The following is a 13,045-nucleotide window of genomic DNA, read 5'->3' on the forward strand; positions in this document are numbered from 1 at the left end:
CTTCACCCAGAGAGTGGTGAACCTGTGGAATTCTCTGCCACAGAGGGCGGTGGAGGCCAGTTCATTAAATATATTCAAGAAGGAGTTGGATATATTTCTTAAGGCTAAAGGGGATCAAGGGATATGGGGAGAAGGCAGGGACAGGGTGTGGTAAACCACTGTTATTGTTCACAACCGTTCACTATTGTTACACTGTTGTTATCACTGTTTACACTGTTGTTATCACTACACAAGGTTACCTCTTGCCACGCACGCTGTTATACCTGGGCTGACCTCAGCTGACTCCGCCCATGGCTCCGCCTGCTTGCCCAGGTATAAAGGTGGCTAGTATTCTTCCTTGTTGGAACCGATCACCCACGAGGGTGGGCTCTGTTATTTAGCCAATAAAAACCTATAGTTACTACCTTAACTCGTCGCTTTTCATGGACTGAATTGATAGGTATATCACAGGGTACTGAATTTGGATGATCAGCCATAATCTCATTGAATGGCGGAGCAGGCTCGAAGGGCCGAATGGCCTACTCCTGCTCCTATCTTCTATGTGGCCATCTTAGACTGGGTATTATGTAACGAGAAAGGATTAATTAGCAATCTTGTTGTACGAGGCCCCTTGGGTCGGAGCGATCATAATATGATCGAATTCTTCATTAAGATGGAGAATGAAGTAGTTGACTCAGAGACTAGGGTCCTAAATTTAAATACAGGAAACTATGATGGTCTGAGGAGCGAGTTGGGTAGGATTGATTGGGGAATGTCACTCAAAGGGTTGACGGTGGATAGGCAATGGCAAACATTCAAAGACCGAATGGATGAACTACAGAATTTGTTCATCCCAGTTTGGCATAAAAATAAAACAAAAAAGGTGACTCAACCGTGGCTAACAAGGGATATCATAAGATCCAAGGAGAGGACATATAAATTGGCCAGAAAAAGCAATAATCCTGAGGATTGGGAGCAGTTTAGGATTCAACAAAGGAGGACAAAGGGATTAATTAAGAAGGGGAAAATAGAATATGAGAGTAAGCTTGCAGGGAACATAAAAACTGACTGTAAAAGCTTTTATAGATATGTGAAGAGAAAAAGATTGGTGAAGTCAAGCGTAGGTCCCTTGCAGACAGAATCAGGGGAATTTATAATGGGGAACAAAGAAATGGCAGACCAACTAAATACATATTTTGGTTCTGTCTTCACAAAGGAGGACACAAATAACCTCCCAGAGATGCCGGGGAACATCGGGCCTGATGAAAGGGTGGAACTGAAAGAAATCAGTATTTGTAGGGAAATGGTGTTAGGAAAATTGATGGGACTGAAGGCCGATAAATCCCCAGGGCCTGATAATCTACATCCCAGGGTACTTAAGGAAGTGGCCCTAGAAATAGTAGATGCATTGCTGGTCATCTTCCAGAACTCGATAGACTCTGGAACAGTACCCATGGATTGGAGGGTGGCTAATGTTACCCCACTATTCAAAAAAGGTGGTAGAGAAAAAGCGGGGAATTATAGAATGGTAAGCCTAACATCAGTAGTGGGGAAAATGCTAGAGTCCATTATAAAAGATGTAATAGCAGAGCACTTGGAAAGCAGCGACAGGATCAGACAAAGTCAACATGGATTTACAAAAGGTAAATCGTGCTTGACTAATCTGGAATTTTTTGAGGATGTAACTAGTAAAATAGATAAGGGAGAACCAGTGGATGTGGTGTATTTGGACTTTCAGAAGGCTTTCGATAAGGTCCCGCAGAAGAGATTAGCGTGCAAAATTAAGGCACACGGGAATTGGGGGCAAGGTATTGACTTGGATAGAGAACTGGTTGGCGGATAGAAAGCAGAGAGTTGGAATAAACGGGTCGTTTTCCGAGTGGCAGGCAGTGACTAGTGGGGTACAGCAAGGATCGGTCCTAGGACCCCAACAGTTCACAATATACATTAATGACCTGGACGAGGGAATTGGATGTAATATCTCCAAATTTGCAGACGACACAAAGCTGGGTGGGAGGGTATGCTGTGAGGAGGATGTTGTGAAACTCCAGTACGATTTGGGCAGGTTGGGTGATTGGGCAGAAACATGGCAAATGCACTATAATGTGGATAAATGTGAGGTTATCCACTTTGGTGGCAAAAACAGGAAGGCAGATTATTATTTGAATGGCAATAGATTGGGAGAAGGGGGAAGTGCAAAGAGACCTGGGTGTTCTTGTGCACCAGTCGCTGAAGGTAAGCATGCAGGTGCAGCAGGCAGTTAGGAAGGCAAATGGTATGTTGGCCTTCGTAGCAAGAGGGTTTGAGTACAGGAACAAGGATGTCTTGCTGCAGTTGTACAGGGCCTTGGTGAGACCGCACCTTGAGTATTGTGTGCAGTTTTGGTCGCCTTATCTGAGGAAGGACGTTCTTGCCATGGATGGAGTGCAGCGAAGATTCACCAGGCTGATACCTGGGATGGCAGGAATGACGTATGAGGAGAGATTGTGTCGATTGGGCTTATACTCACTGGAGTTTAGAAGATTGAGAGGGGATCTCATTGAAACCTATAAAATTCTGTCAGGCCTGGACAGACTAGATGCAGGAAGGATGTTCCTGATGGCGGGGGAGTCCAGAACCAGGGGTCATAGTCTAAGGATAAGGGGTAAGCCATTTAGGACTGAAATGAGGAGGAATTTCTTCACCCAGAGAGTGGTGAACCTGTGGAATTTTCTGCCAAAGAAGGCAGTAGAGGCCAATTCATTAAATATATTCAAGAAGGAGTTGGATATATTTCTTAAGGCTAAAGGGATCAAGGGATATGGGGAGAAGGCAGGGACAGGGTACTGAATTTAGATGATCAGCCATGATCTCATTGAATGGCGGAGCAGGCTCGAGGGGCCGAATGGCCTACTCCTGCTCCTATCTTCTATGTTTCTATCACAGCAAAGCCTGATCTTGTCCTCACCCAATGTCCATGCTTGCACACTTTCCAACAGTAGTCACTATATAGCGATCAGAAGGGGAGCCCTAATTTTTCCCCCCCTCAGCGTGGGAGGCAAATTTTAGTTATCTGACCCCCCCCCACCCCCCCCAAGGTGCTTTGCTCCAGAGATCATCTAGTCTGTGTGGCTAATTTGCTTTTACCTACTATGCTATTGGTGGAGCAATTAAATCCTTCCTGAATAACTTCTGTACTCTTGCGCTGCCTCACCCACAAGAACTCTGCAATCTAACCTTAAGCAGTGTAGAGCACTTCTTTTGTTGCGTAGTTTCAGTTATCACTTAAGAATTGTTCTCCATTCCAATACAGCATTAACTTGTGTACTGATAGTAGGTGATTTACATGCAGGTTTTGCACCCAGGACTCCAGAAACTGGACCTCCGCGACTGTGACATTACAGATCATGGGTTGGTCATGCTTCAGATTTGCACCCAACTAAGGGAAATCAACTTGAGTTCCAGCGACTACAAGCTGTCTATAACCTCGGAAGGTATTTTGGATTTAGAGCTCATTTTGAACGCAACGGGGAGGGGGAAGGAATTGAGGACAAAACCGGGTACTTCAGTATCTTCTGTGAAGACAAGATTTTGAGGCGGTGAAATTAAATTGGTTAAAAAAGTAACAGTGACTGTAAATGTCCTATTCTCGGTGGGAATGAAATGATCACATTTCCATGTATGCTCCAGTAGTTGCTTGTGCCTCCCACAGTTTCCAGTGGCCTGGGAACAGATCACCTGGTGATGTGAATATTATACATTTTAAAAGGCTCCCAGCACGTTCTGGTAATGTTCAAATATGTTATTAAAGGGGGAGGAAAGTAAAAATTATGCAGCTTTTTAAAAAAACAAATGAAATTTTACCTGAGCAGGTCACATATCCGCCTCACTAGTCGGCAGCTCCCTGGTGTCACCAATAGGGAGGAATTTAGATCCGCTCCATTGACTACAAAGGCCAACCTGATTTCAGACCAACCTTGAGCTGATATGGTGCCTCCCATCCCCAGGAAAGCTCATCACTGGCTGGATAAGCAGAGGACCCAGCCTGTATATTTAAAAGAAGATAAGTTTTAAGTATTTTGAATATAGAATGTTAGGGTACTTTGAAGCACTACCCAGACACTTTTTTCCCTCCCCTTTTATGTGTCCTTGGGAGGCATCACAATATTCCAGGATAAGACCAGTGAGCATTTGTTTAAAAATGAGCCCATTAACTAACTGGTCTCCAGGTGACGAGACCAGGCCCATGGATTTCTGATATTACATATGACTACATAGCATATACAGCACAGAAACAGGCCACTTGGCCCAACCAGCCCATGCTGGCATTTAAGCTCCACTCGAACCTCCTCCCAGCTTTCCTCCTCTAACTCTATCAGCTTAACCCTCTTCCCTTCTCCCTCATTGTTTGTCCAGCCTCCCCTTAAATGCATCCATACTATTCGCCTCGACCACGCCGTGTGGTAGCGAGTTCCACATTCTCACCACTCTCTGGGTAAAGAAGTTCCTTCTGAATTCCCTATTTGATTTCTTGGTGACTATCTTATATTGATGGCCTCTAGTTTTGCTCTTCCCCCACAAGTGGAAACATTCTCTCTGTATCCACTCTATCAAAACCTTTCATAATTTTAAAGACCTCCATTAGGTCACCCCTCAGCCTTCTCTTTTCAAGAGAAAAGCGACCCAGCCTGTTCATCCTTTCCTGATGGGTATACCCTCGCACTTGGTATCATTCTTGTAAATCGTGTTTAGACCCTCTCCAGTGCCTCTATCTCCTTTTTTATAATATGCTGACCAGAATTGTACACAGTACTCCAAGTGTGGTCTAACCAAGGTAAACATAACTTCTCTGCTTTTCAATTCTATCCCTCTAGAAATAAACCCTAGTGCTTGGTTTACTTATTTTATGGCCTTGTTAACCTGTGTCGCTACTTTTAGTGATTTGTACTCTGAGATCCCTTTGCTCCTCTACCTAATTTAGATTTGTATTTTCCAAGTAATATGTGACCTCCCTATTTTTCTCACCTCACATTTATCTGTGTTGAAATTCATTTGCCAATTATCTGCCCAGTCTGCAAGTTTATTAATGTCCTCCTGTAATTTGTTGCAGTCCTCCTCAGTATTGACTATCCCCTCCCAATTTGGTGTCATCCGCAAATTTAGAAATTGTGTTTTTGATTCCAAAGTTTAAATTGTGAATAACAGTGGTCCCAGCGCTGATCCTTGTGGAATACCACTTCCCACCTTCTGCCACTCTGAACAGCTACCCTTTACCCCTACTCTGCTTTCTGTCTTGAAGCCAGCTAGTTATCCATTCTGCTACTTGTCCCCTGATTCCGCATGCTCTGACCTTATTCGTTAGTCTATTATGTGGTACCTTATCGAAGGCCTTTTGAAAATCCAGACAAGTTACATCTACTGCACTACCCTTGTCTGTTCTCTGTTACCTCTTCAAAAACTTCAGTGAGGTTGATCAAGCAAGAATTTCCCTTTTGAAATCCATGTTGACTATTATATTTTTGGTTTCTAGGTGTTCTTTTTTCTCCTTTAGTAGGGATTCCATTATTTTTCCTACCACAGATGTTAAGCTGACTGGTTTAGTTCCCTGGACATGTTCTATCTCCCTTCTTAAATAATAGGTATTACATTAGCTATCCGCCAGTCGTCTGGCACTACACCTTGTTCTAATGAATTATTAAGTATGTGTAGTAATGCCTCTGCTATCTCTTCCCTAGATTCTTTTAAAATGCGTGGATGTAATCTGTCTGGAGCAGGGGTTTTAACCTCTTTTTGAATTTGATTAGTTTATATAATGTTTCTCTTTATTTTAAATGCAGTTAACTCATTTCTAATCTCCTCATCCGATGTCATATCCACCTGTTCTGTCTCCCTGGTAAATTCTGAAGGGAAGTAATTATTTAATATTTCTGCTATCTCTCTTTCATTGCCTGTGATATTATCCTGTCCATCCCTTAGTGGCCCTATTCTTATCCCAACTTACTTTTTTAAATTTATGTGCCTGTAAAATATTTTACTCTCTTTTGTTTTATGTTCCTTCATAATTTAATTCCATAGTTCCTCTTTGCCTTCCTAATTTTTTTTGACTTCTCCTAATCTCTTCGTATTCTCTCTTGTCATGCTCTCCTTGCTGTCCAGTAATTGGTGTACGCCTCTTTCCTTACCCTCAATTTTTCCCTAATGTCTTTATTCATCCATGGTGTCTCATTAGCGTTGAGCTTGTTCTTGTTTTTTAGCAGAATATATTTTCCCCAGACTCTCTTGAACACCATTTTAAATGTTTCCCACTGCTGTTCTACATCATTGTTTGCCAATATTGTTATCCATTTTATTTTCTCAAATGTATTCTCAGCCCCTCAAAATCAACTTTTCTCCAATCTGTTACCCTGGTATTCGTCATGCTTATGTCCTTCTCAGTTATTTTCTTAAAGCGTATTATATTATAGTCACTATTGCCTAGATGTTCCCCTACGTTTACATCTCTTAACTGCTCTGGTTCATTACTCATTACTAGATCCAATAGCGAATCCTCCCTTGTTGGGCTTTTTACATATTGGGTTAGAAAGGAGTCCTGCACACATTGTAGGAACTGCATTCCCTTTTCCCCTTTCCCTACCTCTTCTGGCCAAATAATATCTGGGTAGTTGAAATCGCCCCATGATTATTCTATGTTTTTTACTAATTTCCTTATTCTTTCTTCCTCCACCTCCCTTATTAGTGTGATTAATCCTTTATTATCTTTTATCTCTATCCACATGGATTCTATTTCTGTCTTGCTGATTGCTGCGTCACTTTTTTCTATTGCCATTATGTTATCTCTAATAAGTACAGCTACTTCACCTTCCCCTTTTCCCCCTCCATCTTGTCTAAATATGTTATACCCTGCAATGTTTAATTCCAGGTCCTGATTTTTCTGTAGCCATGTTTTTAGTAATCCCTACTATGTCTGGTTCCTCGCAACGTATTATTGCCTCCAATTTCCCTGTTTTATTACGGACACTATGTGCATTGCTGTACAGACAGTTTAACTAATTTTTAATAGCCGTTCCTCTCACTTTATTTTAACCATCTTTTTATACTCCTGTTCTATAGCTGTATTTATTCCCTGGCCATCAATGTCCTCTACTTTATTCTCTCCTATGCTCCCCTTTCCAGTTTTGTTTATATTTAGGCTGGTTTCATTTCTTGTAGATCCCCCCCCCCCCCCCCCGTCTTAATAGTTTAAAGCCTTTGCAACATGCCTGTTTACCCTTTCCACTAGGACACGGGTCCCATCCCGGTTCAGGTGGAGCCCGTACAGCTTCCTGTCCCAGTACTGGTGCCGGTGTCCCATGAAAAGGAAACCTCCTTTCCCACATCAGTCCTTTAGCCACGTGTTAATTCTCCTGATCTGACTGTTTCTATGCCAATTTGCACGTGGCTCGGGCAATAATCCACCTTGAGGTCCTGCTTTTTAATTTAGCTCCTAACTCATGATACTCCGTCAGCAGGACCTCCTCCCTGTTCCTACCTATCTCGTTTTGTTCCACCATGGACCACGGCAACTGGATTTTTTCCCTCCCTTTCCAAATTCCTCTCCAACCGCCACGAGATATCCCTTACTCTGGCACTGCACCCTTCGGGATTCTTGTTCGTGGCTGCAGAAGATGCTATCTATCCCCCTAATTATAGAAATATAGAAAAATAGGAGCAGGAGTAGGCCATTCGGCCCTTCGAGCCTGCTCTGCCGTTCAGTATGATCATGGCTAATCCTCTATCTCAATACCATATTCCCGCTCTCTCCCCATACCCCTTGATGCCTTTTGTGTCTAGAATCTGCTATCACTACCACATTTCTATTCTGCTCTTCCTTCCAGCTCCCCCCCTTTGGACAGCCACCTGAGCCACGGTGCCTTGGCCTGCATTGTGGCTGTCCTCCCCGCAGTCTTTCTCCTTGTCCTCACAGGTAGCGAGTACATCGGACCAGTGTCTGCGGGACCTCCTCCTCAACCTCTCCTAAGTCCTTGCTACCCGGCTCCCTGACAGTCACACCCTCCCTTTCCTGAACCTGTGCTTTCCTCTGGGGTGTGACTGTATTCTGGATAAAACTGTCCAGAAATAATTCCCCCCTCTTCTGTTTCGAAGTGTGTCTCACTCTAGCTCAATGACTCTGAGCCAAAGTGACTGAAGGCAGAGACATTTGCTGCAGATGTGGGAATCCGGGACAGTCTCGCTGTCCACAAACTCCCACAGACTACAGTCCCGACATAGCCTGCCCTGCCATCTCGAGCCTTTTTTATTTATTTGTTTATTGATAGCCTGAATTAATTTAATTAAAGTTTTTATTCAAATGATTATTTATAATTGGATTAATTAATTAGTTTATCTAGTTAAGTTATTTACTTTAATAAAATAATAGTAATAGTTCCTCAGCTCTTAGTTTAAACCACTGCCCCAGCTTAGAGAGAGAACAAATTGTAATACCTACCAATCACCTACCTGCTGTCCTGTGATGTTACTCCTTGATTATTTTTTTTGCCCTCCGCTGCTCCTTTTATCCTTGCCTTGGGGCCTGCTCTCGCTGCTGGTCTTGGGCCTCAGGTCGCCGCTCTTTTTATTCTCGCCTTGGGGCCTGCTCTCGCTGCTGGTCTTGGGCCTCAGGTCGCCGCTCCTTTTATCCTGGCCTTGGGGCCTGCTCTCGCTGCTGGTCTTGGGCCTCAGGTCGCCGCTCCTTTTATCCTCGCCTTGGGGCCTGCTCTCGCTGCTGGTCTTGGGCCTCAGGTCGCCGCTCCTTTTATCCTGGCCTTGGGGCCTGCTCTCGCTGCTGGTCTTGGGCCTCAGGTCGCCGCTCCTTTTATCCTCGCCTTGGGGCCTGCTCTCGCTGCTGGTCTTGGGCCTCAGGTCGCCGCTCCTTTTATCCCCGCCTTGGGGCCTGCTCTCGCTGCTGGTCTTGGGCCTCAGGTCGCCGCTCCTTTTATCCTGGCCTTGGGGCCTGCTCTCGCTGCTGGTCTTGGGCCTCAGGTCGCCGCTCCTTTTATCCTCGCCTTGGGTCCCGCTCTCGCTGCTGGTCTTGGGCCTCGGGTTGCTGCTCCTTTTATCCCTGCCTCTGGCCTCTAGTCCCGCTCTCGCTGCTGTGTGCTTAAGAGTCTCCAGCAATGTTCCCTCTAATTATATTTTTCATGCACAGTCCCTTTAAATTTTAAACCATGTTTAAAAACGACTGAAATAAAGGTGAGAAGGGATAGTGCACCACAGTCACAGAGGATGTCACTTTTGACTTTGATTAGGGTTGAAACATGGAGTTTGGGGGAAGATGGCTGACTGGTATAGGGCCAATGGACAGCAGCATTGCCCTCTGCTCCACAGCTGCAGATAGTATCTTTCGGAATACAACAACAACTTGCATTTATATAGCGCCTTTAACGTAGTAAAAAGTTCCAAGGCACTTCACAGGAGCATTATAAGACGAAAATTTGGCACAGCCACATAAGGAGAAATTAGGGCAGATGAAAGAAGTAGGTTTTAGGAGCGTCTTAAAGGAGGAAAGAGAGGTAGAGAGGAGGAAAGATTTAGGGAGGGAATTCCCGAGCTTGGGGCCTAGGCAGCTGAAGGCACGGCCACCAATGGTTGAGCAATTAAAATCAGGGATGTGCAAGAGGCCACAATTATAAGAAGGCAGATATCTATGGGGGGCTGTGGTGCTGGAGGAGGTTACAGAAATAGGGAGGGGCGAGGCCATGGAGGGATTTGCAAACCAGGATGAGAATTTTAAAATCGAGGCGTTGCTTAACTGGTGAAATGGGCGGAGGACACGTGGCAGATGAAATTTAACGTAGAAAAGTGCGAAGTGATATATTTTGGTAGGAAGAACGAGGAGAGTCAATAGAAACTGAAGGGGACAATTCTATAGGGGGTGCATGAACAGAGAGAGCTGGGGGTATATGTGCACAAATCATTGACGGTGGCAGGGCAGGTTGAGAAAGTGGTCGAAAAAGCATACGGGATCCTGGGCTTCATAAATAGAGGCATAGAGTCCAAAAGCAAGGAAGTTATAATGAACCTTTATAAAACACTGGTTCGGCCTCAACTGGAGTATTGTGTCCAATTCTGGGCACCACACTTCAGGAAGGATGTGAAGGCCTTTAGAGAGGGTGCAGAAAAGATTTACAAGAATGGTTCCAGGGATGAGGAACTTCAATTATGTGGATAGACTAGAGAAACTGGGGTTGCTCTCCTTGAAGCAGAGAAGGTTGCGAGGAGATTTGATAGAGGTGTTCAAAATCATGAGGGGTCTGGACAGAGTAGATAGAGAGAAACTGTTCCATTGACAGTTAGCAAATGGGGACAGGATAGGACAGAGTCAACATGGATTTACAAAGGGTAAATCGTGCTTGACTAATCTATTGGAATTTTTTGAGGGAGTAACTGGTAGAATAGATGGGGGAGAGCCAGTAGATGTGGTGTACCTGGACTTCCAAAAGGCCTTCGATAAGGTCCCACATAAAAGATTAGCATGGAAAATTGAGGCTCATGGGATAAAGGGGAAAGTTTTGGCGTGGATAGGGAACTGGCTGTCAGATAGAAAACAGAGAGTTGGAATAAACGGCTCATTTTCTGAATGGCAGGCAGTAACAAGTGGGGTACCACAGGGATCTGTCCTGGGCCCCCAGCTGTTCACAATTTACATTAATGACCTGGATCAGGGAGTCGGATGCAGCATTTCCAAATTTGCAGACGACACTAAACTAGGAGGGGGGGTGGGCTCAGAGGAAGAGACCAGGAAGCTCCAGAGCGATTTGGACAGACTGGGCGATTGGGCGGATAAATGGCAGATGCACTATAATGTGGACAAGTGCGAAGTTATCCACCTTGGGTGCAGGAACGGGAGGGCAAATTATTATTTAAATGGCAATAGATTGGGAGAGGGGGAAGTACAGAGAGACCTGGGTGTTCTTGTACACCAGTCACTGAAGGCGAGCATGCAGGTGCAACAGGCGGTCAAGAAGGCAAACGGTATGCTGGCCTTCATAGCAAAAGGGTTAGAATACAGGAACAGGGATACCTTGCTGCAGCTGTACAGGGCACTGGTGAGACCACACCTCGAGTACTGTGTACAGTTTTGGTCGCCTCATCTGAGGAAGGATGTTCTTGCCATGGAGGGGGTGCAGCGGCGATTCACCAGGCTGATACCAGGAATGGCGGGAATGACCTATGAGGAGAGACTATGTAGTTTAGGGATGTACACACTGGAGTTTAGAAGATTGAGAGGGGACCTCATAGAAGTGTATAAAATTCTGACAGGTCTAGACAGACTGGATGCAGAAGGAATGTTTCCCTTGGCGGGTGAGAACAGAACTAGAGGACATAATTTAAGGATAAGGGCTAAACCATTTAGGACAGAGATGAGGGGGAATTTCTTCACTCAGAGAGTGGTGAACCTGTGGAACTCATTGCCACAGAGGGCAGTGTACGCCAGCTCATTAAATATATTTAAGAGGGAATTAGATATATTTCTACGGGCAAAAGGGGTTAAGGGTTACGGAGAGAAGGCGGGGACGGGATACTGAATTAAAGGATCAGCCATGATCTCATCGAATGGCGGAGCAGGCACGAAGGGCCGAATGGCCTACTCCTGCTCCTATCTTCTATGTATCTATGACAGAAGGGTCGAGAACCAGAGGACACAGATTTAAGGTGATTGACAGAAGAACCAAAGGCGATGTGAGGAAAATCATTTTTATGCAGCGAGTGGTTAGGATCTGGAATGCACTGCCTGAAAGGGTGGTGGAGGCAGATTCAGTCACTGCTTTCAAAAGGGAATTTGATAAGTACCTGAAGGAAAAAAATTGCAGGGCTATGGGGAAAGGGTGGGGGAGTGGGACTAGCTGAAGCGCTCTTGCAGAGAGCCTGCAAAGGCTCGACGGGCCGAATAGCCGCCTCCTGTGCTGTAACCATTCTATGATTCTATAACCGGGAGCCAATGTAGGTCAGTGAGCTGAATGTAGGGTGATGGGTGAACGGGACTTGGTTCGAGTGAGGACACGGGCAGCCAAGTTTTGGATGACCTCAAGTTTACGTAGGGTAGAATGTGGGAGGCCGGCCAGCAGTGCGTTGGAATAGTCAAGTCTAGAGGTAACAAAGGCATGGATGAGGGTTTCAGCAACAGATGAGCTGAGGCAGGGCGGAGACGGGCGATGTTATGGAGGTGGAAATAGGCGGTCTTAGTTATGGCGCGGATATTTGGTCAGAAGCTCATTTCAGGGACAAATATGGCATCAAGGTTGTGAACAGTCTGGTTCAGCCTCAGACAGATGCTAAGGAGAGGGATGGAGTCAGTGGCTAGGGAACGGAGTTTGTGGCGGGGACCGAAGACACTGGCTTCAGTCTTCCCAATATTTAAGTGGAGGAAATTTCTGCTCATCCAGTCCTGGATGTCGGACAAGCAGTCTGACAATTTAGAGACCATGGAGGGGTCGAGAGAATTAGTGGTGAGGTAGAGCTGGGTGTCATCAGCATACTTGTGGAAACTGATGCTGTGTTTTCGGAAGATTTCGCTGAGGGCAGCATGTAGATGAGAAATAGGAGGGGGGCCAAGGATAGATCCTTGGGGGACACCAGCGGTAACGGAGCAGGAGTGGGAAGAGAAGCCATTGCAGGTGATTGTCTAGCTACGATTAGATAGATGAGAATGGAACCAGGCGAGTACAGTCCCACCCAGCTGGACGACGGTGGAGAGGCGTTGGAGCAGGATGGAGTGGTCAGCAGTGTCAGGCTGCAGACAGGTCGAGAAGGACGAGGAGGGATAGTTTACCTTTGTCACAGTCACAAAGAATGTCATTTGTGACTTTGATGAGAGCCGTTTCGGTACTGTGGCGGGGCAGAAACCTGATTGGAGGGATTCAAACATGGAGTTCTGAGAAAGATGGGCATGGATTTGGGAGGCGACAACACATTCAAGGACTTTGGAGAGGAAAGGGAGGTTGGAAATGGGGTAGTAGTTTGCAAAGACGGAGGGGTCAAGGGTTGATTTTTGAGGAGAGGGGTGATGACTTTGTTCAGTCTCAGACAGATGCTAGGGAGAGGGATAGAG

At 45.4% G+C, this 13,045-nt stretch overlaps 1 protein-coding gene across 1 annotated transcript in view; it reads left to right on the top strand.

Annotated features, from left to right (window-relative positions):
- amn1 (antagonist of mitotic exit network 1 homolog (S. cerevisiae)) overlaps window positions 1-13,045 on the top strand; it is a 48,043-nt gene that overhangs the window by 2,312 nt on the left and 32,686 nt on the right. The window contains exon 3 of the mRNA XM_086008624.1: window positions 3,311-3,452. Within this exon, the coding sequence (XP_085864750.1) occupies window positions 3,311-3,452 (142 nt within the window). The remainder of the gene's footprint in view (window positions 1-3,310; window positions 3,453-13,045) is intronic.

The sequence above is a fragment of the Somniosus microcephalus genome, chromosome 16 (genome assembly GCF_052327205.1).
Source record: "Somniosus microcephalus isolate GS21.2 chromosome 16, FLI_Smic_1.0, whole genome shotgun sequence".
Taxonomy (NCBI): domain Eukaryota; kingdom Metazoa; phylum Chordata; class Chondrichthyes; order Squaliformes; family Somniosidae; genus Somniosus; species Somniosus microcephalus.